The following is a 23,936-nucleotide window of genomic DNA, read 5'->3' as shown; positions in this document are numbered from 1 at the left end:
ATTGGTGTACAAGATTTTGGTATTGCGACGTACAGATTTGCGGCATTACTGGGCATTACTAGGTGTTTTTTGGGCATTAGGCTTTGCTGGGGCATTATAAAGATAAAATAAGATAAAACAAGCTAATAAGATAAAGTAATGCCCGCTGGGCATTGGTGTACAAGATTTTGGTATTGTGACGTACAGATTTGCGGCATTACTGGGCATTACTAGGCATTTTTTGGGCATTAGGCTTTGCTGGGGCATTATAAAGATAAAATACAACAATAAGATAAAGTAATGCCCACTGGGCATTGGTGTACAAGATTTTGGTATTGCGGTGTACAGATTTGCGGCATTACGGGGCATTACTAGGCATTTTTTTGGGTATTCAGGGCCGCCGTTAGGCGCGTGCAACCGGCGTCGCACGCGGCCCCGCGGTTTCATCAGCCTCGCGGTTTCATCGGCTTCGCGGTTTGATCGGTCCTGCTTTCTCGCGCTAATTAAGTGGCCGAATTTGCTTTTTTGCACCCGGCCCCGTTTAGCTTAGAAACGGCTCTGTGGGCATTAGGCCTTGCCGGGACATTACAAAGATAAAATAAGATAAAGTAATGCCCAACGGGCATTAGTGGGCATTGGTGTACAAGATTTTGGTCAGCAGTTTTCCCCTCGGCGAAAACCATGAAAAACTCATAAAAATTACGGTTTTTAACATTTATCTCGCTGAATATCAAAAATTTTGAAAACTGTTTTAAATAAAAGTTGTAGATCTTATCAAAACACACATTATATACTCTATGCATTTTTCCCGTGCGAATGATATTTCTTGAGAAAATCGAGACTAAAGACGGCAATTCTTCAGTACAGCTCCAGTACCTAAAAACAAATCAATAAAATTAATCTCAATCGACGTGTTTTTTTTTACATCCTCGGTTGACAAGTACGCGAGAGTCGCGATCCAGTTTTCCGTCCCGTGGGAATTTTTCGAAAATCTGCTCAATTTTCCTCTCTGCGAGGCATGCACCGACGTTGCGCGCGATAGAAGAGCGCACGACGGTGCGCTCGATGAGAATAGAAGGCCTCTACTACTTTCTAGAGCTGATATTTTCCCGAGAGCACGCCGCCATTACGGAAGTTGTGTCGTAGGAAGCGCGCGACGTTACACACACGGGCGTTGGACGCTCGTGAAACGGCAGCGCGGACGATTGCGAGCGTTTCGACGTTGCTCCAAATAAAAATTAAGCTGTCCGCGCGACACTCGGTCGCTTATTGAAGTATCGCCGCGCGTACAACGCGCCGCGGCAGACCTCGGTGTTCTTTCAATTTCGAATTTTTTTTTGTAAAACTCCGCCCACGTGTTTGGGAATCCTCACGCGTCCACACTTCGATTTAATTAACTTGCTCAAAGTAACTTGTCATGTAGATACAGGAAAAATGCTGCTGACTTAAAAAACGTTAACGTCACAGGCTGCCGCGAACGTAAACAATTCACTCAGTTGTATTTGTATTTTAATTAGGCTTGAACTATTATAAATATCCAGATTATTGGGACAACTATCTAACGTTTTTCGTTTGTCGACGCTGGCGTTGTTTCAACGATTTTATTTCGATTACACTGATCTTGTTCATACAACTTTTCCTTTCCCGCGTAGCCCTTTTGTAAACGACGCAGTATAGCGTGATAGTCAATGAAAAATGTATGAAAATGTATCCATTAACCAGTAAACATGTCTGAATGTCGCAGACATTCGTGTGTACCTCATTTGCTGCGTTTTAAAAGTCAACTAATTCTCTATGTTATCGTGAAAGGAAGTCGTCGATTTATCGATTGTACCGTTTGATCGTTTCATCACGCGACGTATAGAATATATCTGTATATTTAGAAATGTAATTGTCACGCAGGTGGATTATATTTATACGCGATATTAAGCGTATAGATACACGGATATGTTGAAAAGTCCAAATTTTGTTGATTCCAACATCGTGCGAAAATTTACGGATGAAATGTGACAATCAACGCGATCGCCATTTAAATAAAATATACACAGGGATAATAGATTCTCTACAATTTGTACAATAAAGCGTGGCGTTAAATATTGGCTATTTTATATTACACGTAGGATGAAACACTTGGATAGGGTCCGTCAGATCCCACTGAGGACGTGGGATTAAATCTACACGCTGACATTTTCATTCCAAATTTAACCCGATGTGTATGCGATACGTATCGAAGGGAGTTTGTTGAAAACTCAATTATCCTCTTAAACTTGCTATCGAGCGTTAGTTACAACGAGGTAAGGGCTACGTATAATATCGCGCCTCCGGTTACGACTCGAAATAGTACCGGATCTTCGGCTCCGTGAATAAGTAACAATCGTTGCCGACGTAGAGTACGCGCGACTATTATTAATCGGACTTTAAGCTCGGATGATTTTTCCGAGCCTAAACCTCATAGAGTAGAAACGAGCGAGAGGGAGAAGAGAGGCGACAGGCGAGAACTTTCGTCCTTGTCAATGTAAGACTGTTGAATCGAGCTTGTTTCTGTCGTTGTCCGTAAAGTGCCTGTGGCCTGTGTTACAGAACTGGCAGCCACCGTTTGCCGTGGACGTGGACAAGTTCAAATTTGTTCCGAGAATACAGAGGTTAAATGAATTGGAGGCCAAGACCAGGATAAAGCTTAATTTTTTAGATCAAATCGCAAAGTTCTGGGAGCTTCAAGGCTCCTCCTTGAAAATCCCCCTCGTGGAGCGCAAAGCACTGGACTTGTATTCCCTACACAAAATAGTCACGGATGAAGGTGAGTTTCAATTACACGCTTCTATTTATCGCGCGCTCTTCTCGCGTTTACGGTTTTAATTTTCCCTGCGTTATTACAGGCGGCATAGAGACTGTGACTAAGGAAAGAAGATGGGCAAAGATTGCCAATAAACTGGGTTATCCCTCCGGACGAAGCGTAGGCAGCATATTGAAGAATCATTACGAGAGAATTTTATATCCCTTTGACGTTTTCAAGCAAGGAAAGACACTGTCAGATCTTGTAAGTCAATTTTCACGTCTCAACATTCTCGCGAAATTCATTATCTGCATAATTCAATTGTAACTTTATCGAGACTAATAATAATTGTGCGATTGCGTTATGCAGTTGATACCAATCACTAATCTTTTGTTTTGTCTTGGGGTAGAAAATCGAGCCAGATTCGGACGCGAATGAGAAGAGGGATCGCGATTATAAGCCACACGGTATAATATCTCGGCAACAGATTAAACCGCCGAACGAGAAATTCTCGCGGCGATCCAAACGATTTTCCGGGCAAGAAGAGAAGCAAGATGTGTCGATTAAACAGGAAGACTGCAAGGAGGAATGCGACTCGGACAATGAGTGCAAGGACAAGATTAAAAGCAGGTATCTCAGTTGCGATCCGGACAAGAGCAAGGAGCTCAAAAAGTTACAGTTTTACGGACCAGGCCCGAAAATGGCCGGCTTTAATACCAAAGAGGGAAAGAAATCCAACAAGACGCGTGGCCTGAAGCTCGTTTACGAGTTCGATCCTGTAAGCATAACTCGACAGACTATAACGCTGCAACACTTTTACAATAAGAGATAATATACAACCGTATGATAATTTTACTATCTTCTCTGCTCTTGTCTAGTTGGCGAAATATATTTGTCACAATTGCGGGAGAGGTGACAATGAGGAAAACATGTTACTGTGCGACGGATGTGACGACAGCTATCACACTTTTTGCCTTATGCCACCGTTGACGGAAATACCAAAGGGTGACTGGCGGTGTCCCAAGTGCGTCGCCGAGGAGGTCTCGAAGCCGATGGAGGCGTTCGGCTTCGAACAGGCGCAGAGGGAATACACGCTGCAGCAATTCGGAGAAATGGCTGATCAGTTCAAGAGCGACTACTTTAATATGCCTGTCCATGTGAGTCCGTGCTGGCCGAGATGCATACGCGTGTATTCGTTTCTTCGTCACATATAACCAATCGCTTTTTTGTCCGCAGATGGTCCCGACGTCGCTGGTGGAAAAGGAATTCTGGCGAATAGTCTCGTCCATCGACGAAGACGTCACCGTGGAATACGGCGCCGATTTGCACACGATGGATCACGGATCCGGATTCCCAACCAAGACCAGCGTTAATTTGTTCACTTGCGATCAAGAGTACGCCGAGTCTTCGTGGAATCTGAACAACCTGCCAATTTTACGCGGGAGTATCCTCGGTCACATTAACGCTGACATAAGCGGCATGAAAGTCCCCTGGATGTACGTCGGCATGTGCTTCGCGACGTTCTGCTGGCACAATGAGGATCACTGGAGCTATTCCATCAACTATCTGCACTGGGGCGAACCAAAGACATGGTACGGCGTACCGGGTTCTCAGGCGGAGCGCTTCGAGCACTCGATGAAGTCCGCCGCACCGGAGCTGTTTCATAGCCAGCCCGATTTGTTGCATCAACTTGTTACCATCATGAATCCAAACATACTGACAAGCGAAGGTATGCTGTATATAGTGTCGTGTATTCACACACGCGTACGGTAAAATCGAACGAGAGAATTCCACATTTGTAGCATTCGCGGCGGAGTGGATTAACGCGAATTATTTAACGTTTATCCAGTTTACGTTTCCGCGCGATATTGTCTTTAAATGTAATCTTGCAATCGTTCAACAGGAGTCCCGGTATTCAGAACAGACCAGCACGCGGGTGAATTCGTCGTGACGTTTCCAAGGGCGTACCACGCAGGTTTTAATCAGGGATACAATTTTGCAGAGGCTGTAAATTTTGCACCAGCGGACTGGGTACGTGTGTAAATTGTGGCGCACTCGGGTTCGTCTCGGTCCGAATAAAGCGAACGCAGTTGCGATATTCGAACACTCAACAATTCAAATACAACACTTTACATATACTCTATTATGTATTTAGGTTATACGTATGCCTAGGTGATATACTAGTTTAATTACCTTTCCCATCAGCTCAAGATCGGACGAGATTGCATCACGCATTACTCCAACTTGAGAAGGTTCTGTGTGTTCTCTCACGACGAGCTGGTTTGTAAAATGTCACTGGATCCAGATTCATTGGACATCGGAGTCGCGACCGCCACGTATCACGACATGTTGCAAATGGTGGAGGATGAGAAAAAATTGCGGAAAAACCTGCTGGAATGGGTGAGTCTGTGATGTTTACTGCGTCAGATTTCTGAGTACCAAAAATTTGCAGTATCTCACCACACATCTGAGGTTTTCAATTTACCCCATTTATTATCTCTAAATATTTCATGTCTTCGATAGCAATTGTTTTTGCAACGAATCGAGTCTCGCTTTTATTCTTTAACTGCTGCGACAATCCGATTTACTCGTTGAATGCCGGAATATTTCACGATTTAGGAGAACCGTCCTGCATTTGTTCTGTAATGTTAAATGCAACATTTTGATTTCATGTATATTGCATATACAGGGTGGATATTAATGGGTGTACCAACCTTTTACCATAGGAGATGACTTCCCGACCGCAACTGTAACCAGACCTGGAAAAAAGTGGAAAAAATCTCGCTATATGTGTCTCAGTCATGCATCTGATTGTATCTCGAGAAATGTAAGTAGATATTACATGATTCAGACACATATAACGAGATTTTGTCCCATAGACATAGAAGGTAGACCTAGTATACGTGTTCCCAACGTGTCACGAACATAACAGACAGAGAGGCAAAATAGAGTGGCCGCAGGAGGCATGAGAGGGAGCGAGAGACAAAACATTGTCTGCGCAAGACAATATTTTGTCTCTCGCTCCCTCTCATGCCCCCTGCGGCCACTCTATTTTGCCTCTCTGTCTGTTATGTTCGTGACAACTTTTCTTAAGGAAATGAATGGGCATGCTGGGTCTATCTTCTATGTCTATGTTTTGTCCATTTTTTCCCAGTCGCGGTCAGTAATTCTTCTATGGTGAAAGGTTGGGTATGTCCATTAATATTCACCCTGGGCCGCTTTCGCGAGAATAACATTTCAATGTGCTGCTATGAAATTTCAGATTTGACCAATTATAGCACAGGGTCATTTTAACCTGGATCCTTTTGATCTTCTCGCGAAAGCAGCCCTGCATAAAGTCTAAAGCGGGTAGCACACACTTTTGCATAAGTGCATAAACATATGCGTAACGAATTTGATTGGTCTATAAGCAAACGCACAACGAAATTGACCAATCACATTCGTTATGCATATGCTTATGCACTTGTGCAAAAGCGTGTGTTTCCCGCTTGAGGGTGTTTACGAAGTAGCACTCGGAGTTAGGGCCATCGCACACAAAATTGCATAGTTGCATAGGCATAGCACAAGACCGTCTGGACCAATGAGCGCGTTATGTAAATCAATATGGCGACTCAATGTTCGATGTTCATTGGTTCAAACGGTTATTATGCTATGCACATGCAGCTATGCAATTTTGTGTGCAATGGCCCTTAGGCTTGAATCGGACCACTGAAATATATACGCGCGCTAGAGCCGAGCCGTGTGTACCGAGAGAGAGCATCGTCGAGTGGCGTCTGTCATTGTCTAGTACAGTTCGAACCAAAAGTTAAATCGAAGCGCAGCACAACTGCGCGAGATCGTGTAATCTCTGACAACGAGCTAATTTCTTGATCGGACTGTACCTTTCCGTCCCCACTCTCGACCACCCTATAAACCAGACAATGACAAACGCTACTCGATGATGCTTTCTCTCGGTACACACGGCTCGGCTCTAGCGCGCGTTCCAGTTAGTATATATTTCAGTGGATCGGACACGCGTACGCCTCTCAATGATTCATGTATTTCATGCTTTGCCCGAATTGTCTCTAAAGCCCAATGTCCACGATGCTAGAACTTGGACCAAGTTCTAGCATCGTGGACACAGGCCTTAATAGCGACCCGGGTAATCCGAGTTTGGGCAGACTGGTTCGAATTGGTTTCCTGCGTAAGGACAAGTAAGTTGGAATATTACATCCTCGTTATTAATAATAGTAATAAAAATATAATTTATTGTCAGTCAAGTCTTTACCAAATTTATGTGTGTGTGCACATGAGGATCCTAAAGTCGTCGCAATTTTGTAAAGACTTGACTGACAATAAATTATATTTTCATTACTATTATTAATAACTGGATCGTGTAATATTCCAACTTACCTGTCCTTACGTAGGAAACCAATTCGAATCAGTCTGCCCAAACCCGGGTTTACCCGGGTCGCCATTAAGAGGATCCCGTAGCGGGTCTGTTTTACCGACAGAATACCATTTTCGTAATTCTAACCTATCGTCGTATTCAATTCATGGAATCAAAAATGCTTGCGTACAATTACAGTATATGCATTGATGATCCGGGGAAACTCCAATTTGATACCAAAAATGAGTAAAAATTACAAAATTCATATATCGATCACATATAACCTCAAAGACGCGAACTGTCACTCCGTCATACTTGTGCTTCGTATAAAAGTTCTACAACTTGTACTCACATGAAACTGAGTTTCCCTGGATTCGATGACATGTAGAATTACTGTGAAACCCTCTAAATTGGGATTAGACGTTTAAAATAAGAGTATAGCTAGAATTAAACTTTCGTGTTTATGTATGGGTGTGATGTATCGTAGTAGTGTGTCCGTGTGCTCATGTATATACGAAAATGGTAATTCTGTCGGTAATACATAGATGTCGGTAGACGTGCTACGGGATCCTCTTAAGCCCGTATCAGATTGGGATTAGATTTAAATTTGATCAATCAGAATAAAAGTTACTTGAGATTAGTAAACTTTACTGTGATTGGTTAAATTTCAATCTAATCCGAATCCGTAGTCTGATACGGGCTTTAGGCCTTGTATCCACGATGCTAGAACTTGATCCAAGTTTTAGTTCCGAGAAATAAATAGCCAATCAACTTGTAGCTTTTATGGAATAGCTGCAAGTTGATTGGCTACAGATCTCTCAGAACTAGAACTTGGATCAAGTTCTAGTATCGTGGACATAGGCCTTTAGGCCTTGTGTCCACGACCCAAGAACTGTGTCAAAGTTCTAGTTTTGAAAAATGTGTAGCCAATCAACTTGCATCTCTTACGGAAAAGCTGCAAGTTGATTGGCTACAGATCTCTCAGAACTAGAACTTGGATCAAGTTCTGGCATCGTGGACATAGGCCTTTAGAGACAGTTCGGGCAAAGCATGAAATGCATGAATCATTGAGAGGCGTGCGCATGTCCGGCCCAAACACCCAACTCCGAGAAGTGCTTCTTCGTAAACACCCAAATTTTTCCGCGCCGAGAATCAACAGATGCGCCGAAAACGTCCCAAGAGTTTGCAATCTTCGGTTTATTTTCTTTTCCTGCACTGGTGAACTGTAGTGCGGTAAGCTAGAATGAGAAAAAACATACTTGTCTAAAGCCTTGTGTCCACGATCCAAGAACTGTGTCCAAGTTCTAGTTCCGAGAAATGCGTAGCCAATCACCTTGCAGCTTTTATGGAATAGCTGCAGGTTGATTGGCTACACATTTCTCGAAACTAGAACTTGAACCAAGTTCTTGGATCGTGGACACAAGGCTTTATTCCAATTTGTTGCACCAGTTCACCAGTGTAGCAACAGGAAACAAGCCTCTGGCAGAGCCTCTGGTTTCTAATGGGAATGATCGAATGTGCGAAGACTGGCAGTACCGTTGCCACGAAAGGTCAATATATTTAGGCCAAGTAGTACATTACGTGCCAACAGCGCGCTCGCGGCTGACGCGCACGTGCACGCGCGCGCAGGCGCACGCATACGCGGACACGAGCACACATACGTGCGCGCGGGCCGCGCGGCAAAATTCGTACATACACGGCGCTCGCGGGTATCGCCAACCATTTGGAGCTAGTAGGGACCGTCTGTCCACGTTACGAGCGCAATTGATGTCGCCACATATTTTCGTCGTCGCCGATTCCGCGGGACCCGCCGTTATCGTCGCGTCCTCGCGGTCAAAATAGTCGTCGTAATCGCGCCCGTCGGCCTTGACTGGCTTGTTCGCTGCGTCTTCACCCGTAAGTTATGTAACTTACATATAGGTGAGTAAACAGGTTATGTTTTCGAAGCCTTGTGCCATGATGCTGAACGCGCAGCTCGGTCTTCTCGCGGCTGTTTCGCGCGATTTACCCGCGAGTGCGTGCGCTTTCGCGCCCGAGCCACAGAGCGGTGTGTCACGTTGATCGCGCGAGCGCTGCGAGTTCCGCGCTACGTTCGCCCACCGCAAATGGACACGCGTGCGTCGGTGAAATATCATTCGCGAGCCAACGTTGCTCCTGGCGCGCCTCCCGTGCATTTCTAGCGCCTCGTCGAAGAGTCGCCGCGGCACGTGGCGGATTTAACTAGATTTGCGAGCCTGGATAACCTTGGATAACTTATTCTGCTCAGGGTGTGACGGAAGCGGAGCGCGAGGCTTTCGAGCTTCTGCCGGACGACGAGAGACAATGTGAGGCATGCAAGACCACTTGTTTCCTGAGCGCGGTCACGTGTACGTACCACAAGTTGCAGGTAGTTTGCCTGAGACACTTTGCCGACTTGTGCACCTGCTCGCCGGAGAAGCATACGCTGCGCTATCGGTACACGTTGGATGAGTTGCCGATCATGTTGCAAAAGTTGAAGCTGAAGGCCGAGTCGTTCGACTCGTGGGTCGCCAAAGTGAAGGATGCGATGGACCCCAAGAACGACAAGATCGAATTGAACGAGTTGAAGGAACTTCTGAACGAGGCCGAGAGTAAGAAGTTCCCCGAGAGCGAGCTACTGACGGCTCTAACCACTGCTGTACAGGATGCCGAGAAGTGTGCGAGCGTCGCGCAACAGCTGTTAAACAACAAACAACGTACAAGGTTGGTGGAGCGTAAGATTCTATCATGTATCGCGATTCGTAAGGTTTTATTGGCGCTTGCGCAATTCTCGCCCTGCACAGGACTAGGCAAACGGTCGACACCAAGTACAAACTCACTGTGGAGGAGTTGACACTTTTCTACAAGGAAATAACCAACCTGTGCTGTGAGCTTAAGGAGTCGGATGGCGTTAAGTTTATACTCGATCAAGTGGTACAGTTCCAAAAGGACGCGACAGAATTCGAGAAAGACGAGGATTGCGACGTTGAGAAATTGGAGAAGTGCATCGACTTTGGCGATTCCATCTGCATCGAATTGCCTCAACTGGTACAACTGAAACAAGTATGTAATCGTGTGGATGTATGTTTACTTTTGAAGGTAGTTATTTTTATGTTTTAAAACTCTTTATTCTGCAGCAATTGGCGCAGATACAGTGGCTAGAAGAGGTGAAATCCCTCCAAGACGACCCGAAATCCGTTAGTCGCGACGAGCTGGCCAAGTTGGTCGAGAAAGGCATGACGATACCGCCTCATGTCAGCATCGAAAATACGTTGTCGGAATTGCACGCGTTAACGAAAGCGATCGACAAGTGGGAAGAGAAGGCCAAGGTGTTTCTCAACTCCAAGAATAGACGGACCATCGCGGCTGTGGAGGAATTTATTCGCGAGGCTGATGAGGTCGAGGCGTACTTGCCGAGCTTGGATATTCTTCAAGACACACTGAACAAAGCGAAGAACTGGACGAAGCTGTGCGACGAGATACGAGCGCGCGAACACATGCCGTATTACGATACCTTGGACGATTTATTAAGGAGGGGAAGGATCATCCCTTTGTATCTTACTGACCTCCCGACGGTGGAAAACACCCTCTCACAATCGAAAGCGTGGAAAGAGAGGACCGCGAGGACATTCCTTAGGAAAAACTCGCACTACACGCTGATGGAAGCTCTGTCGCCGCGAATTGGCGTCGGTGTACAGGGGATGAAAGCTAAGAAGAATAAGGGCGACGAGTCCACAGGCGCTGTTTACGTCTGCGATACGAAATTGGACGACTGCAACAGCCCGGCGACCGTGGTGGCTGCCTTCAAGCTGGCACAACAGCGCGAGATGGAAGCGATGAGAAGCTTGAGGGAGAGAAATTTGATGAAGATGAAAGCGGAAGCGGAAGATTCCAAGTATTGCGTTTGCCGGCGACCGAGATTCGGCATTATGCTCCAGTGTGAGCTCTGCAAGGATTGGTTCCACAGTGCGTACAGCAATTTGAGTGATCAAAAATTGCCCAATGTCGTCTTGTTAATATATAATTTTGTTGTATTTCACAGCAAACTGCGTGCCTTTGCCCAAGACAACGTACAAAGGTAAACCACCGGGGCCAAAAGACATGAAGTTTTTGTGTCCGTGTTGTCTGCGTTCTCGACGACCACGTCTGGAAACTATACTGGCTCTTTTAGTAACTCTTCAAAAAATTCCGATCCGATTGCCAGAGGGAGAAGCGTTACAGTGCCTAACGGAACGTGCGATGAATTGGCAGGTAGATATTCTCGTCAAATGTATATATTCTCACGTCGTCTAAATAAATTATGTATTGTATATCTGACGTAATTTTTGTAATGTTAATTAGGACCGAACGAAGAGAGCTTTAGCTACCGACGAGGTCTCGTCGATATTGGCAAAACTTTCTGTAATGTCGCAAAAGTTAGTGGAAGCTGCGGCGAGAGAGAAAACGGAAAAGATTATCAGCAGCGAGCTGAAAAAGGCAGCGAATAATCCCGAATTACATCAGAGAGTGCAGGCTATCGCGCCCCTCAGTGGAGTGCATTCGGACGATAGCACACTCAGTACCGCCGTGAGTACCGGTTGCGCGATATGAGTTGCAAGAAATCTAAATTACAAATGACCGTCGTTTGTAAAGAGGTGTTTTTAATATTTCAGGATGACGATGACGATGTTATTGCCTTGGATGACGAGCCAACATGTAGTACTTTCAATAGTAACGAACACGCGTATTCGTATAGTAAGTGTCTCGAATTGCGAGAAATGTGCGCGACGTATTTGAAGTCGGAAAATAATTGCATTTTGTATTATTGTTTCAGTCTCGAAAGTTCGGCGGAAAACTCAATCGGGTGACAGTGAGTCATTCGGTATATTGTCTTCAAACACGAGATTGCGTTTGGAGGAACTTATGATGGAGGGTGATCTGTTAGAAGTCTCGTTGGACGAAACGCAGCACATTTGGGGTATACTGAGTTACATGAACACGCAAAACACCATGCGGAAATACAAGTCGCTCGAGGAAATTCAAGCGAATGCCAATCAGGAGATGAAGGACGTGAAGAAACGGGGTAGGAAGAGGAAATCGGAGGAGTTTGAGTTACTTAAGAAAGTCGGACGGCAAAAAGTTGAGGAGAAAACTGTGGTTAAACGCAGCAAAAGCAGCGGCCCCGTCACCAAGGAGAAGAGACAGAGCAGTTCGCCAGTCCCAGTGAAGCGTGGACCTCGAAAGGTAATTGATTCTTCGATGATAACCGCGTGAAATCTTTCGTGTTAATGAAAACATTAATTCGGTTAGAAATAATAAATTTCTATAGTAAATTTGTATTTCACGAGTCTTAAATTCACGTGTACTTAAGAGCAATTAATTCCAAGTCTTTTTTTTGTGAACAGTAAGTCGAAGATTTGTTGCAAGTTGAAATTCGAGGCATTTTTTTAATGACTCATGACAATCGGTAATTCATAGTTTCGCGAACATTGAACAGCTCAATTTTAGTTGAATGTAAATTACAGGTGAAACAGAAGGGCGAAGGCGAGGAAAGTCCTAGGAAGCGAGGCGGTAATCGCACGAAGAAGACCAAGCAAGAAAGTTCGGACGAAGAGGATGATTGCGCAGCGGTTAACTGCTTACGGCCTGGTGGTAAGGACATTGTCTACAATACATTCGCAACGTGGTTTTAATGATATCTTCTAAGTGTTATAAGTGTTCTCTCTCTATATATACGTATACATATATAATTATATGTCGTAATATATACAATGGATACTGTCAGTAATAAACATCATATTGCCAATGATTGTGTACATACATTTTTTGATCATTGTATGAATAACGCGTATCAAATATGTTTATAGGAATTACTTTTGTGTGTATAATTTGATTCGAGAGTATTTTGATTGTACCCTCATTTGTTTCTTAAGTTACATTTTTATTTCGTCCATATTTCAACACGCATTTATTTTATTTGTTATTTAGGTAAAGAAGTTGATTGGGTTCAGTGTGATGGTGGCTGCGAAGGTTGGTTCCATATGCATTGTGTCGGATTGGATCGCACAGAAATTGCGGAGGAAGATGATTATATTTGTAGCAACTGTAAAGAAGCCGAGCAAAGTGCATCGGTAAGAAAAAAAGTGTTCGGAAAAACATAATGTATACAGTTTCCTCTTTTTTTTAAATTTTGTAATTAAATCCACAAAGTTATGTACATTGTCGGATTGTGTATATTACCGCCCGCATTTTACATTTTATTTGATAAGTATAATAAATATGCATGTCTGCGCATATATGTAAACATATCCTAGATCAAGGTTTCACTTTTCCGTGTTTGTTGCATTATTTTCTTGTATACTCGATTTTAGTTTTGGTGGTACTCTTTTTCTTTTTCTTTCTTTTTAAACTGTCGAGATCCGCGAAAAATCCGGCTAAATCACTAGGCCTGGATGCACTTCTTTCCCTTTCTCAGCCCCAGGAGTACCATGGCAGCACCACCGACACAGAAGCGGGTGTCTAGGAAAACGACATTCCTCGTCCTAGGATTCATTAGCCCACTTCGTGTCGTCTGTTAGCTCCGCACGAGGCTCCGGGGTGTTTGCGATAGTGCGACTCTCGATCTATCGACTCGCGAGGCAAAGTTAACACTAACAATTGTTTCTCGCCAAACTATTGCAGATCGTGCATCATTCGAATATCGTTTATCAGCGAACAAGCGATAACTTAAGATGCAAAGTATTATAGCATAGATGAGTTACGATACAGCGATCATATATGATGAACATTTCTTCTCATGAAGTATCTATCAACTGTTTTCATTTGTATTTGCAAATATTATATTTGTAGATGCTAGTGGCATCGCTAGTCAATCATCGATCTGCATTTATACATCGATCTATGAAATATTTGTTCACAAGTAGGAACGATGCTGCACAATGCTCGATATCAGAAAATTATTTTCGTGCTTCCTCGTATACACACATACACACACATGCATACGCACTCGCGCGTTTGCGTCTTGAAATTTGATTGTGCGATGATACGAACATTAGTTTTACCTAGTACACACGAAAGTATTCGTCTGTATCTCTGTCTGCGTTGTTTCGTTGTGTTTTTACGGAAAATTATCGATTTCGTTTCACGCCAACAGCAAACGAATCACGGATGAACCGTGATGCATGTACGCCTTTGTAGTTTTGTAATTGCTTTGTCCGTAGAGAAAAATGTTATTTTCGGTATTTTTAATTTTATGTACATCGCGCCTTTTACTGCGGATACGAAATAGTTTCTATGCGAGATATCTAACAATCTGCGACGACGGGATTGCTTCATTTGCAGCAATCTTAACAACACGGTCTATAATGCGTGTTGCCTTAGCTATAAATATTACCCTGGACTAAGGATATATTACAAGCCGAGTAACCCGAACGATGAGTGATATTCTCGAAAATGTTGTCGGTAAAATAATGATTTACCGTAACCAATCGTTCCGGAAGATAGCATTGCGTTACGGCAGCGAAGTATCTGTCAATCTTTTGTATCGGCTTTTAAAATGTCTGTGTTGGGCGCACAAAGCGACAAGCGAGGATTCCTTTGCGCCGATCATATGTACAGAATAGACTGAGAGATGTGTGTATTATGATTAGATTACATTTAGAATATTAGAGTATATCGGAATATAGAAAGTAAACATAAGCTATAGTTTGTATAAAATAAAAGGACACGATTCAGACAAGCAGATAAATTAGCATATCTACTCTGCCTTCCCGAAATAGTAATCTGTAAATATTCTCTCTTTTTGCACCAGAGGCTATACAGCTCTATAAAGCTCTATTGCGTTTACACTCCTTTGTAATTCTATGATACTTCTCATCTGTATGTGTTCGTCATCTTTGTTATTTTTTAGAAGAGGAAATGTATTTCTTAAATTCTTAATTTAACCGTAGCGCTGCATTTTATTATGTTCCTTTTGACTTAAATTGGTGAAAAATAACATTTTTCATGTAAATATTCACATAACATTACATGAATTAGAGATAATAACTAGTTTTTCCATTGTTTTTTTGTACTATCATTTATTGTATAAAAATAAGTGATAATTTGGTCTTGTCCCTTACATCCTTTTAAATATGTAGTTGTCGAAGTTAAGTTACTGAATCATGTTATCGAGTATAACAATTTTGTGGATTATATCACATAACGTAAGATTAGTTTGTATTGTGAGGAGAGTACACAAATGAATAATATTAAAATGATAGTTATTAGACTGCAAGATTTATTAGAGGAACATTTTATGAAGAACGTTGATTTTCTCGATAAGCCGCTTTGACTTTCCACCAAGAATGTTATTCTACAGTATATGTAGAACATCTTATCTATTAAATCAAGATTGTATATTTAAATAGGCGTTGATTCTGGTTCGAATTTGATATTTTTAATCTCTGATTATTTTGTTTCAAAAGTTTGTATTACTTGACTTTACGAAGAAAAGTAGTAGTCCATCCAATGCGAAATGCGTGCGGAACGCAGAGTGCTTTATATAGAACAACTTTTATCTTAGGCTAAATCTCACGAGTAAATCGTGAATGAGTCTGAAAAAAACTTTGTATAATTACTATGATAAAAGAAAATTGAAAAGTCTTGAGTTTTATAGCGAAAATCCGAAAAGATTGAATCAACGACAGCACAGTGTGTTTTAAATAGTTGTATACTTGTCGGATAAATCTTGACGTTTGATGAACGAGCTTTGCTAACGAACACGGAGGATTGTTGTTCTAATATTAATTATAGCGTAAGAGAAACGTCGAAGAATTCGATTAATAGAATTTATTGTAACACAAATATTGACGCTAATGACAAATTCTATCCACTTGTACTTCGTCGACAATGAGTATGCTACATTTTATTTAAAACAGGCTGTGAAACAAAGAATCGATGAGACGTGTACACATATATTTTTGTATAGATCAATAAGACCCAATAATCGATAATTTCGATTGATGTTGGATGTGACGCAGTGGATTTTTAATGATAGCATTTTCAAAAACATTAGTCGTTGACGTTTCGATATCTTTGTCACATTACTTATTTTTCTCTCTTGATACGGAGACTTGTATCAGATTTCACTTTAATAACTTTAAAAAGAAAAAACGGGACGTGGGATATTTAAAATCAAAATATTTTGCGTCTGACGGTAATCTCTCACTTATCTTTCTCGAGCGTGTATTAACAATGCGTTACCACAAAGGGAACGAAAAATTGGAATATCGTCTTACGTGTTCTAGCTGGACTATTGTACGTTATCATGAAATATTTGTATCATTGTGAATTATTAATCACTTGTTATATACCTAAGGCACAAGTGCCTACATGCCTTTCTAACACACTATTATGTGTTTCGACTTTCTCGTTGTGCGCAAACATCTCGACAGCATCATTCTCAGCGTAATATGAGACAGTCGGGCAAATTGTATTAAGTTAGCGTAAATTGCTCGTGATTCTTTAGTTATTCCGTTCAATTCCGTTCAATTCCGTTGAATCATACCAACGTGAATATTACATTTTTACGCAGCTAGTTTTGTAAATACATACAGTTTACTTTGATATGCACACACATACATACACAACAAAATTCCTTTTTAAATAGTGAACATATTTTTTTAGAGAAGAAACATCTTCACGAATTGGTATTTGTATTACTGGGATGTGATTTTTCATACTTATTAGCGATTCCTAATAGTTTATTGTCGTTAAAATTGCGATCTTCTCTCTCCGCCAAATGTATATTACGAATGATTCTGATATTCTGTTGTAAGTTTACATTCTCTACAGTTTTACCGTAATTATCTTGAGAGCTCTCGACCGGTGCGTAATTTATTCGCCGTCAAAGAACTGTATAAAGCGAAACATTTCTGTAATTTCTGAAGGCTAACTTAATACTTGTAGCGATAAAGATATATCACTTCGCAATAGGACCTTATTTGAGGCGGAGCCCGGCTCCTTTCGATAAGAAAGCGATTCACTTCTTGTTGCATATATTATCGTAGATGTATCTATGAATAAATCACTTGACGTCAAAGAAGCCGTTATCTAATTCTCGATGGTATTTCTTACTTTTAAGTTTGATATCATCCGATTAGATTCTTGATACTGTTTCGTACTCGTGCTCGTAATATCCGATACCGTCTGTGTTATGTCTTATCTCGCCGTTCAATTTCTTAAAAGCCTCCAAATTATGTATTTTAGTAAATTATGACTTTTAATTACACACATATTTGCGAGAGAAAGTTAAGTTTTGCACGTAACGAGGATGTGGTAAAATTAAGTTTTTTCCTTTAAAGTCTTGTAATATTTTCACGCCATAGAATATTTCCGCGTAATTATATATTTTTGTACTGTTACTCTAACGCGCGAGCGTTCTTGGGAAAACTTGAAAAAGGACTTTGGGAGATGAAGCTGCGGGGATTCCGGGATGGTTTGTCTCTCCGTCCCCCGCGAGGTAACATTATTTAAAAGGGGTCGGTGACCGTAGGAGCATATTCAATGTGGTGGGAGAGATAGAATGTCAATAAAGAGCAGAGGAACGTGAAAAGTCGGGGGGAGATTTCTGGCTCAATGTCGACGGCACGTTCTGAAAGGGTGCTCGGGCGATATTGAGCGCGCTCTTATGCGAGTCATTTAACAACCTTACATAATTTAGACAATGAAAATGTTTTCCTTCTTATCTACGATTCATTTTCTTCGCACATTTGGTCTAGATTAATGCGATAACGGTGATTCCTATCGCACAACGAGAGCCGTGAAACAAAGCGGAAACGATGCGAATGTAAACGAGCCAAGCGGTTTCGCATTATTGTGTTCGGTGCGTAGACAGGTTGGCCTCAACGACGATGAGTCAACCTAAATTTTTCAGTCCAACGTACCTTGCCACTCGGTGAAAAATGAGTCATCGTCATGCGGTCTTGTTTTGAATTCGTACGAATTGTATCGCAATACCGCGAATTCGTCGCCCGTGATTTTATCGTTAGTCAAATATCTCGCGGCTCTTGTAAGATAATTCGTAAATCGTTACAGTAAGCTCTAACTACAAAGATAGCGAATTAATTATTCAAATTATATTACGGTATTACAGAAACGTGCCACGTGCGCAATATTTATATGAAATGACAAGCATATTTGCGTTAATTTTCATATGTCGGACATTTTAAGTAGCATTTAAAATAAAATACAATTGTACGCCTAATGCATTGCAATTATATTATTTTATCTCGATCGGCACTTTACACACGTGTGACTTCATATCTTTATTTCTAGGGTTGGATACGAGACAGAGAACGAGAATCGAAACAAGCGTCTTTCGAGAAAGGACAGAAAATTGTTAGAATTAGGCGAATATTTATACGAGAGACAACGTCTAAATCGGATTTAAATTCCGCGCTCTCCGGGAAATCGTAATTTATAAATCAATCCGAAGTTAGCTATTTAAGTCGCGATTGAAACGAGTCGTTTGATTCGCGCTACAGTGATCGAACGCAAGTTAAAAATCCTACAGATCATAATTCGCTAATCGATCTTGGAATATGCTTATTAAATGGAATTCGGTGCGCACGCTCTGGCAGGCAGATACGCACGCACTCTCGAGGTCGCGATCGAGGTCGCGGGGCCGGCGTGTATCACATCACAAACCGTCGCCGAGCAGCTCGGAGCGCGTCGGGCATTCTCGTGCGTTCTCGGTAACGGTCGGGCCGCTGGCGCGCGCGGTGTTTGGAGCAGCGCCGCTCCGGCGCGCAGTCCCAGCTGCGACACCGATCGTGTCGGATGTTTGCTGTGCGCGTGACGCCGACTGGCTGACTGGTAGAGTCCCAGGAACACTTTTGCCGAAACTGAACGGCCGAGCGGTCGTTTCCGGTCGGTATCGAGTATCACGCGCGCTCGCGGCAGCTCGATCCACGCTTCAACGAGTGAGACAATCGTAGGTCGACCGCGCGGAGTGTCGTCGCACGTTGCGCGCCGCATTGTGTCACGACGTACACCGAGTCATCGGGCCGAGAAGGACGGACGGACTGAAGGAGGAAAGGAGAGAGCGCGAGAGGGAGTGTGCATCGAAGGGCGTGAGAGGGAGGGAGCGAGCGACGGAGAAGCAGCGACCGGGTGCCGTAGCGGAGAAAGGAAAGGCGGAAGGATTATATATTCGGACAACATGGCCACCGCGATCGACGACCGGCAGGAGCTGTTGGAGCAATTCCAGGCGGTGAGTTTTGCGTCTTGACAAAAAATTACTATATCTCGGCTGTCGTTGGAGCCGGCGAGTTCTCGCCGCTTTTCCGCGATCCGGCTGTGCCGCGGCGCCGGCTATCGCGCGCGGTTTCTTATCGATCGCCGGTTTTATCATTGTCGAAGCCCACCCTCGTGCCGCGAGCCGGAGCCGGAGCCGCGAGGCCGGGCGCCGCGCCGCACCGGGTGTCGCCGCCCCGTCCCGTCAGTCGGCATCGGTCGGCACCTCCTGCCGCCTGCGCAGCCCGTAACCCCGGCTGCGCTCCGAAACATCGCCTCAGGCCCTAAAATTCTGTCTCGTCGCTCGCACTTTAACGTCGTTTCAAAGTCACTTGAATGTATTATAGTCGCCCCGGGCGTGAAAGCTCACAAAACGCGGAATTTTCGAACAGATGTGTACCTGTATACAGGGTGTCCCAGGAGGAAATGTCAATACTCTGAGAGATGATAGTATCGGTCATTTTAAGCAAAAATGTTCATATGACTATATGTTCCTTTCCCCACTGTTTCCGAAATAGAGCTATTTGAATGTATAGTTGCAAAATTACTGACAAGAAAGAATAGGATTAGATTTTGTTAGATCTCGATAGATATCCTCGAACATTCAAGGAAAGTATCGAATCTCTGAAGATCTGATGACTTTTAGAATCGGATCCCATGACATATAATTAAATGTTACATGATTGAGACATATACAGGGTGTCCCGAGAAGAAAGGTCAATACTCTGGGAGGTGATAGTATCGGTCATTTTAAGCAAAAATGTTCCTATGAATATACATCCCATTCCCCACACTTTCCGAGATAGAGCTATTTGAATCTATAGTTGCAAAATTACTGACAAGAATAGGATTGGAGTTTGTTAGATTTCAGTATCCTCGAACATTCAAAGAAAGTATCAAATCTCTGAAGATTTGATGATTTTTAGAATCGGATCCCATGAGATATAATTAAATATTACATGATTGAGACATATACAGGGTGTCCCGGGAGGAAAGGTAAATATTTTGGGAGGTGATAGTATCGGTCATTTTAAGCAAAAATGTTCCTATGAATATATGTCCCATTCCCAACTGTTTCCGAGCAGAGATAATTTTACTTTTAAGATTTGTAACAAGTGTAGAATAATTGCCAAACGATTGGCTGGCAAATTCTAATTAAAGAAATTTACTGCGAAAATTATTACCTCAGTCAGGGTTTGAACCTGGACTTTTTTACCCTCTAGACGGGCGTCTCACCAATTCGACCACTGAGGCTTGTAATTATCGGGCAGTTATAATTCTATCGCGGAACAAGATAATAATTCAGTACTGTGTTATACCTGTTAACGACCCAAAAGTGGAAATTAATTTGATTCCTCATGAAATAATATGTGGACAAAGCGCAACGCGATTCTACGGGGCTTCATTACTGGTCGATATTCCAATATATCCCCGAGATTTTCCTCGGTTTTACCACAATCTTAGCCGGAGCAAATAAAGAGAAACAGGTAACGCCCTCCGTTCGTTCCGATTGTTGTGGTATGCGAGAATGCGAGAACCGTTCAATGGGAAGTTAATGTTAAGCGTTTCGAACCGGTCGGGCGCGTAATCGCGATCGCCAGAAACACCGGTGACCTGGTCACTTCTCGTTTCGCAGCCTCTCGTGTGCCTGGGCACGTGCACACGGATTAAGCACGTTGTATACACCATCGTTCTTATTATGTCGCTCCTCGTGTTTACTTCATACATGTTTGTTGTTGATCGCTGTGACCCGAAACCGAAAGCTAGCGAGACTCGTTGTCGTGTGCGTCGCAAGACTCGAATCGGCACTTAACGTAAAATATAAATTATTTCTGTGCCCGCTTTAAGATCGATCGAGCGAGCGATTTATCTACCTTCTGTGGTTTTACTTGTACGATATTATTCAGCGTCGAACGATTGAACCGCCGATTGGGACTACGAGCAAACACGTCGTTTAAAGTTCGTTTACGTCTGGTGCAGTCTGGCGCAGCGATTTGTTAGAGCAAGTTTGATCGATGCATCACTTCTCTCTCGCCCACGCATCTCTGGGCATGATGCAGTTAAGCTAAATATATAGAACAGATGAAATATTTTCAAACATTGATAACAGCCTACCCACGCGCTACTTGCTTGTTCAATAATATTATTCTCTGAGTGCTATTAGCGATTACGGAATGCGGTTCTTGATGACAGGAACAACGTTGTTACCTCGTCGATGTTCCGATAAATAAGATCGTACGCCGATCGCCGATTAACAATTTCGCAAGTACACACCTAAAAATTATTATCACTGATCTTTTATAAAAGAAACTCCAGGTATTTTATCTCACTTTGCTAATCTTTAAAACTGATGGTGTCGGAAATTTATATTCTTGCCAATTTAGCATCAAAGTAGGTCTTCTTAAGTAGGAGCTAAAGTAAATTTTTTAGAATGAAAGATTCGAGGGAGGAGTAAAAAATGTAATGTCATCAAAGTAGGTTATTGCTGGTCTATGTAGGTGTATAGATCAGCTAAGTGGGTGTAAATTATCCTTAAAAGTGTCAAAGTAGTACAAAAATTTCGGGATACTTTATCAGAAATGATTTGCCTTATTAAATAGACTGCGAAGCGTTGAAGACGTTCAATCGCAGCGTCGTTAACACGTGGTTCACACTTCGGGCCGCCACGTGAATCTCGCGACTGTTCCGATTACGCTTCATCTCGCATGTGAGACAAATTAGATAAACCGCAGATGTGTTTGCCCCGGCTTTTGGAAGTGCAATCGACCTCGTTGCCGCGCGATTGCACTTTGCTCTCCGCGACAGGCTTGTCACGGTTGGCCGATCGGCTGTGAATGCGCAGCGGTTCGTTTCCGAGATCGTTTTTTCTCTCGCCTCCGCGACTCCGATTCGAAAGGCAACCTGACTTTCGATATAACTCGTTAACCCTTTGCGGTCCGTTACAATATCGGGAAATAATCCGATATTAAATTCTGTTTCTCTATAACTTTGTTATTACCTTTTGCACGCGATCCTTCGTAGGATTTTTATCCAATTAATATACTAGTTGCGGAATAAGATAATTTTTTAAATATACGTTTGCGAGCGGACCGGAATATCGATGGCGCAATTTCTTATCGTGTTACAACGGGATATCAGAAATTTTATATAACGCCTTTCAGCCTATTTGAAATATTTTTGCAGAATGTTCATCCGTGTTTTTCCGTCGGTGGTTTTACCTGCAAATGTGTAAAACGCGAAATATTAGTTTTCCACCGTTTTGTTCGTTGTTGGCATAAAATTGATAAAAATCAATAAGCCCGTGGCGAAAACGCATTTATTTTACTCTCGGAATAATTCGGCAAACTTTAATCCCGATTTGAATTAACAATTTACAGTATTTTCAATAATAACCCCAATAATACGCGATACGAATGAATTACTGTTTTTACAAATAACGTTATGTCGACGAGTTTTCGCGTGGTTCGTATTTATGTTCGTATTATGATTTTCGTTTGCACAGTACGCGATAATAAACTTCCATCGGCGAAAGGCTGATCCCGGCGATACAACACGCGTTTGTCGTTTCCCTTTGTTTACGCAACTCGGAAAATAAAATGTCGCAAGTGTAAGGAGGGTCTTGATATTTACATACGAGCGAGACAGTGCAATTACTCCTTTCCGTCGGCCGTATCTGTCGAGAAAGTCTTCAATTATCTTATTGATCGCGTTAGCGGTGTGCGAGAGACGCAACCCCTTCCTACATCTTCCGTCGCGAAACTCTGTGTGAACGATGAGTAAGAGCACATCAAGGGCCACCCCTAGCACGACGCTGAATCATCGGATACTCGTCGCTTTAAAGTCCCGATAAAATACGCACCGCTCGCCCTCGCGGGGTGACCGAGATAGGTTTTTTTTTTATTACGGGAAGCACTTCTCGATAAGACCAAATGGCTCGTAACTGTTATTTTCATTGCTTCTCGCACGCATCATTTGTCACGCGCTCGATTATTTAATATCCGCCAGTTTCACTCGCGTTTGCTGTTAGCACTCTTTGTATTTGATATTCAATTATTTATTTCTTCCTTCGTGTTTCGTCAAAGGCTCCTTTTCCTAAATTCTTGTAAATATACAACGTCTGTTGTCGATGAATTTTCTCGAGTAATAAAATTCTAATGTAATTTCACAAATTAAGCTAATTAACGAAGCAAGTCACTTGAACATCGCGTCTTTTGCACAAGGTAAAGCAAGAGTAAATTATAACGAGCGAGGCATGATACACGAGTCTCTCTTTAAACAGACAAAGGTGCAAAAGAGTGACATTTCTGTGCGCCACACGCGTCGGTGCTTTTCCAAAGGATTACCACCCTTTCGCAACATCGCTCTCCTGATGGGGTGATTCTCAACCCTTACCCACACACACACACATTTAAACGTGTATAATCTACCTCGACGTATGCACGACATGAAATGCGTATATTAGAATAGGGAGACGAAAATATACATATACATTAGAAAACTGTTTCGTAAATACACAGGAGCCTGCATTAGCGACGCGATTGATGAAATCAGACAAGTACACTG

General features: G+C 42.7%; 2 protein-coding genes across 3 annotated transcripts in view; both read left to right on the top strand.

The window, feature by feature from the left end:
• LOC105565846 (lysine-specific demethylase lid) overlaps positions 1-17,181 on the top strand; it is a 20,774-nt gene extending 3,593 nt beyond the window's left edge. Inside the window, exons 2-18 of one of the 2 annotated variants that reach the window (XM_012019373.1) lie at positions 2,560-2,776; positions 2,856-3,016; positions 3,162-3,530; positions 3,631-3,909; positions 3,989-4,481; positions 4,656-4,783; positions 4,958-5,152; positions 9,388-9,842; positions 9,923-10,181; positions 10,256-11,084; positions 11,161-11,369; positions 11,460-11,684; positions 11,771-11,852; positions 11,932-12,341; positions 12,623-12,749; positions 13,086-13,228; positions 13,573-17,181. In XM_012019373.1, coding sequence (XP_011874763.1) covers positions 2,560-2,776; positions 2,856-3,016; positions 3,162-3,530; positions 3,631-3,909; positions 3,989-4,481; positions 4,656-4,783; positions 4,958-5,152; positions 9,388-9,842; positions 9,923-10,181; positions 10,256-11,084; positions 11,161-11,369; positions 11,460-11,684; positions 11,771-11,852; positions 11,932-12,341; positions 12,623-12,749; positions 13,086-13,228; positions 13,573-13,620 — 4,629 coding nt within the window. In that variant the 3' untranslated portion in view covers positions 13,621-17,181. Of the gene's footprint in view, positions 1-2,559; positions 2,777-2,855; positions 3,017-3,161; positions 3,531-3,630; positions 3,910-3,988; positions 4,482-4,655; positions 4,784-4,957; positions 5,153-9,387; positions 9,843-9,922; positions 10,182-10,255; positions 11,085-11,160; positions 11,370-11,459; positions 11,685-11,770; positions 11,853-11,925; positions 12,342-12,622; positions 12,750-13,085; positions 13,229-13,572 lie in introns of both variants that reach the window. The other variant, XM_012019372.1, reaches the window with a different exon arrangement.
• A 1,704-nt stretch (positions 17,182-18,885) lies between these two features.
• LOC105565845 (plastin-2) overlaps positions 18,886-23,936 on the top strand; it is a 31,312-nt gene continuing 26,261 nt past the window's right edge. Inside the window, exon 1 of the mRNA XM_012019371.1 lies at positions 18,886-19,350. Within this exon, the coding sequence (XP_011874761.1) occupies positions 19,300-19,350 (51 nt within the window). The 5' untranslated portion in view covers positions 18,886-19,299. The remainder of the gene's footprint in view (positions 19,351-23,936) is intronic.

This window comes from Vollenhovia emeryi, unplaced genomic scaffold (genome assembly GCF_000949405.1).
Source record: "Vollenhovia emeryi isolate VEMERY1.0 unplaced genomic scaffold, V.emery_V1.0 DF939148.1, whole genome shotgun sequence".
NCBI classification, from domain to species: Eukaryota; Metazoa; Arthropoda; class Insecta; order Hymenoptera; family Formicidae; genus Vollenhovia; species Vollenhovia emeryi.
The sequence above is the reverse complement of the archived record's forward strand: the minus strand, read 5'-3'. Positions and strand labels throughout refer to the sequence as shown.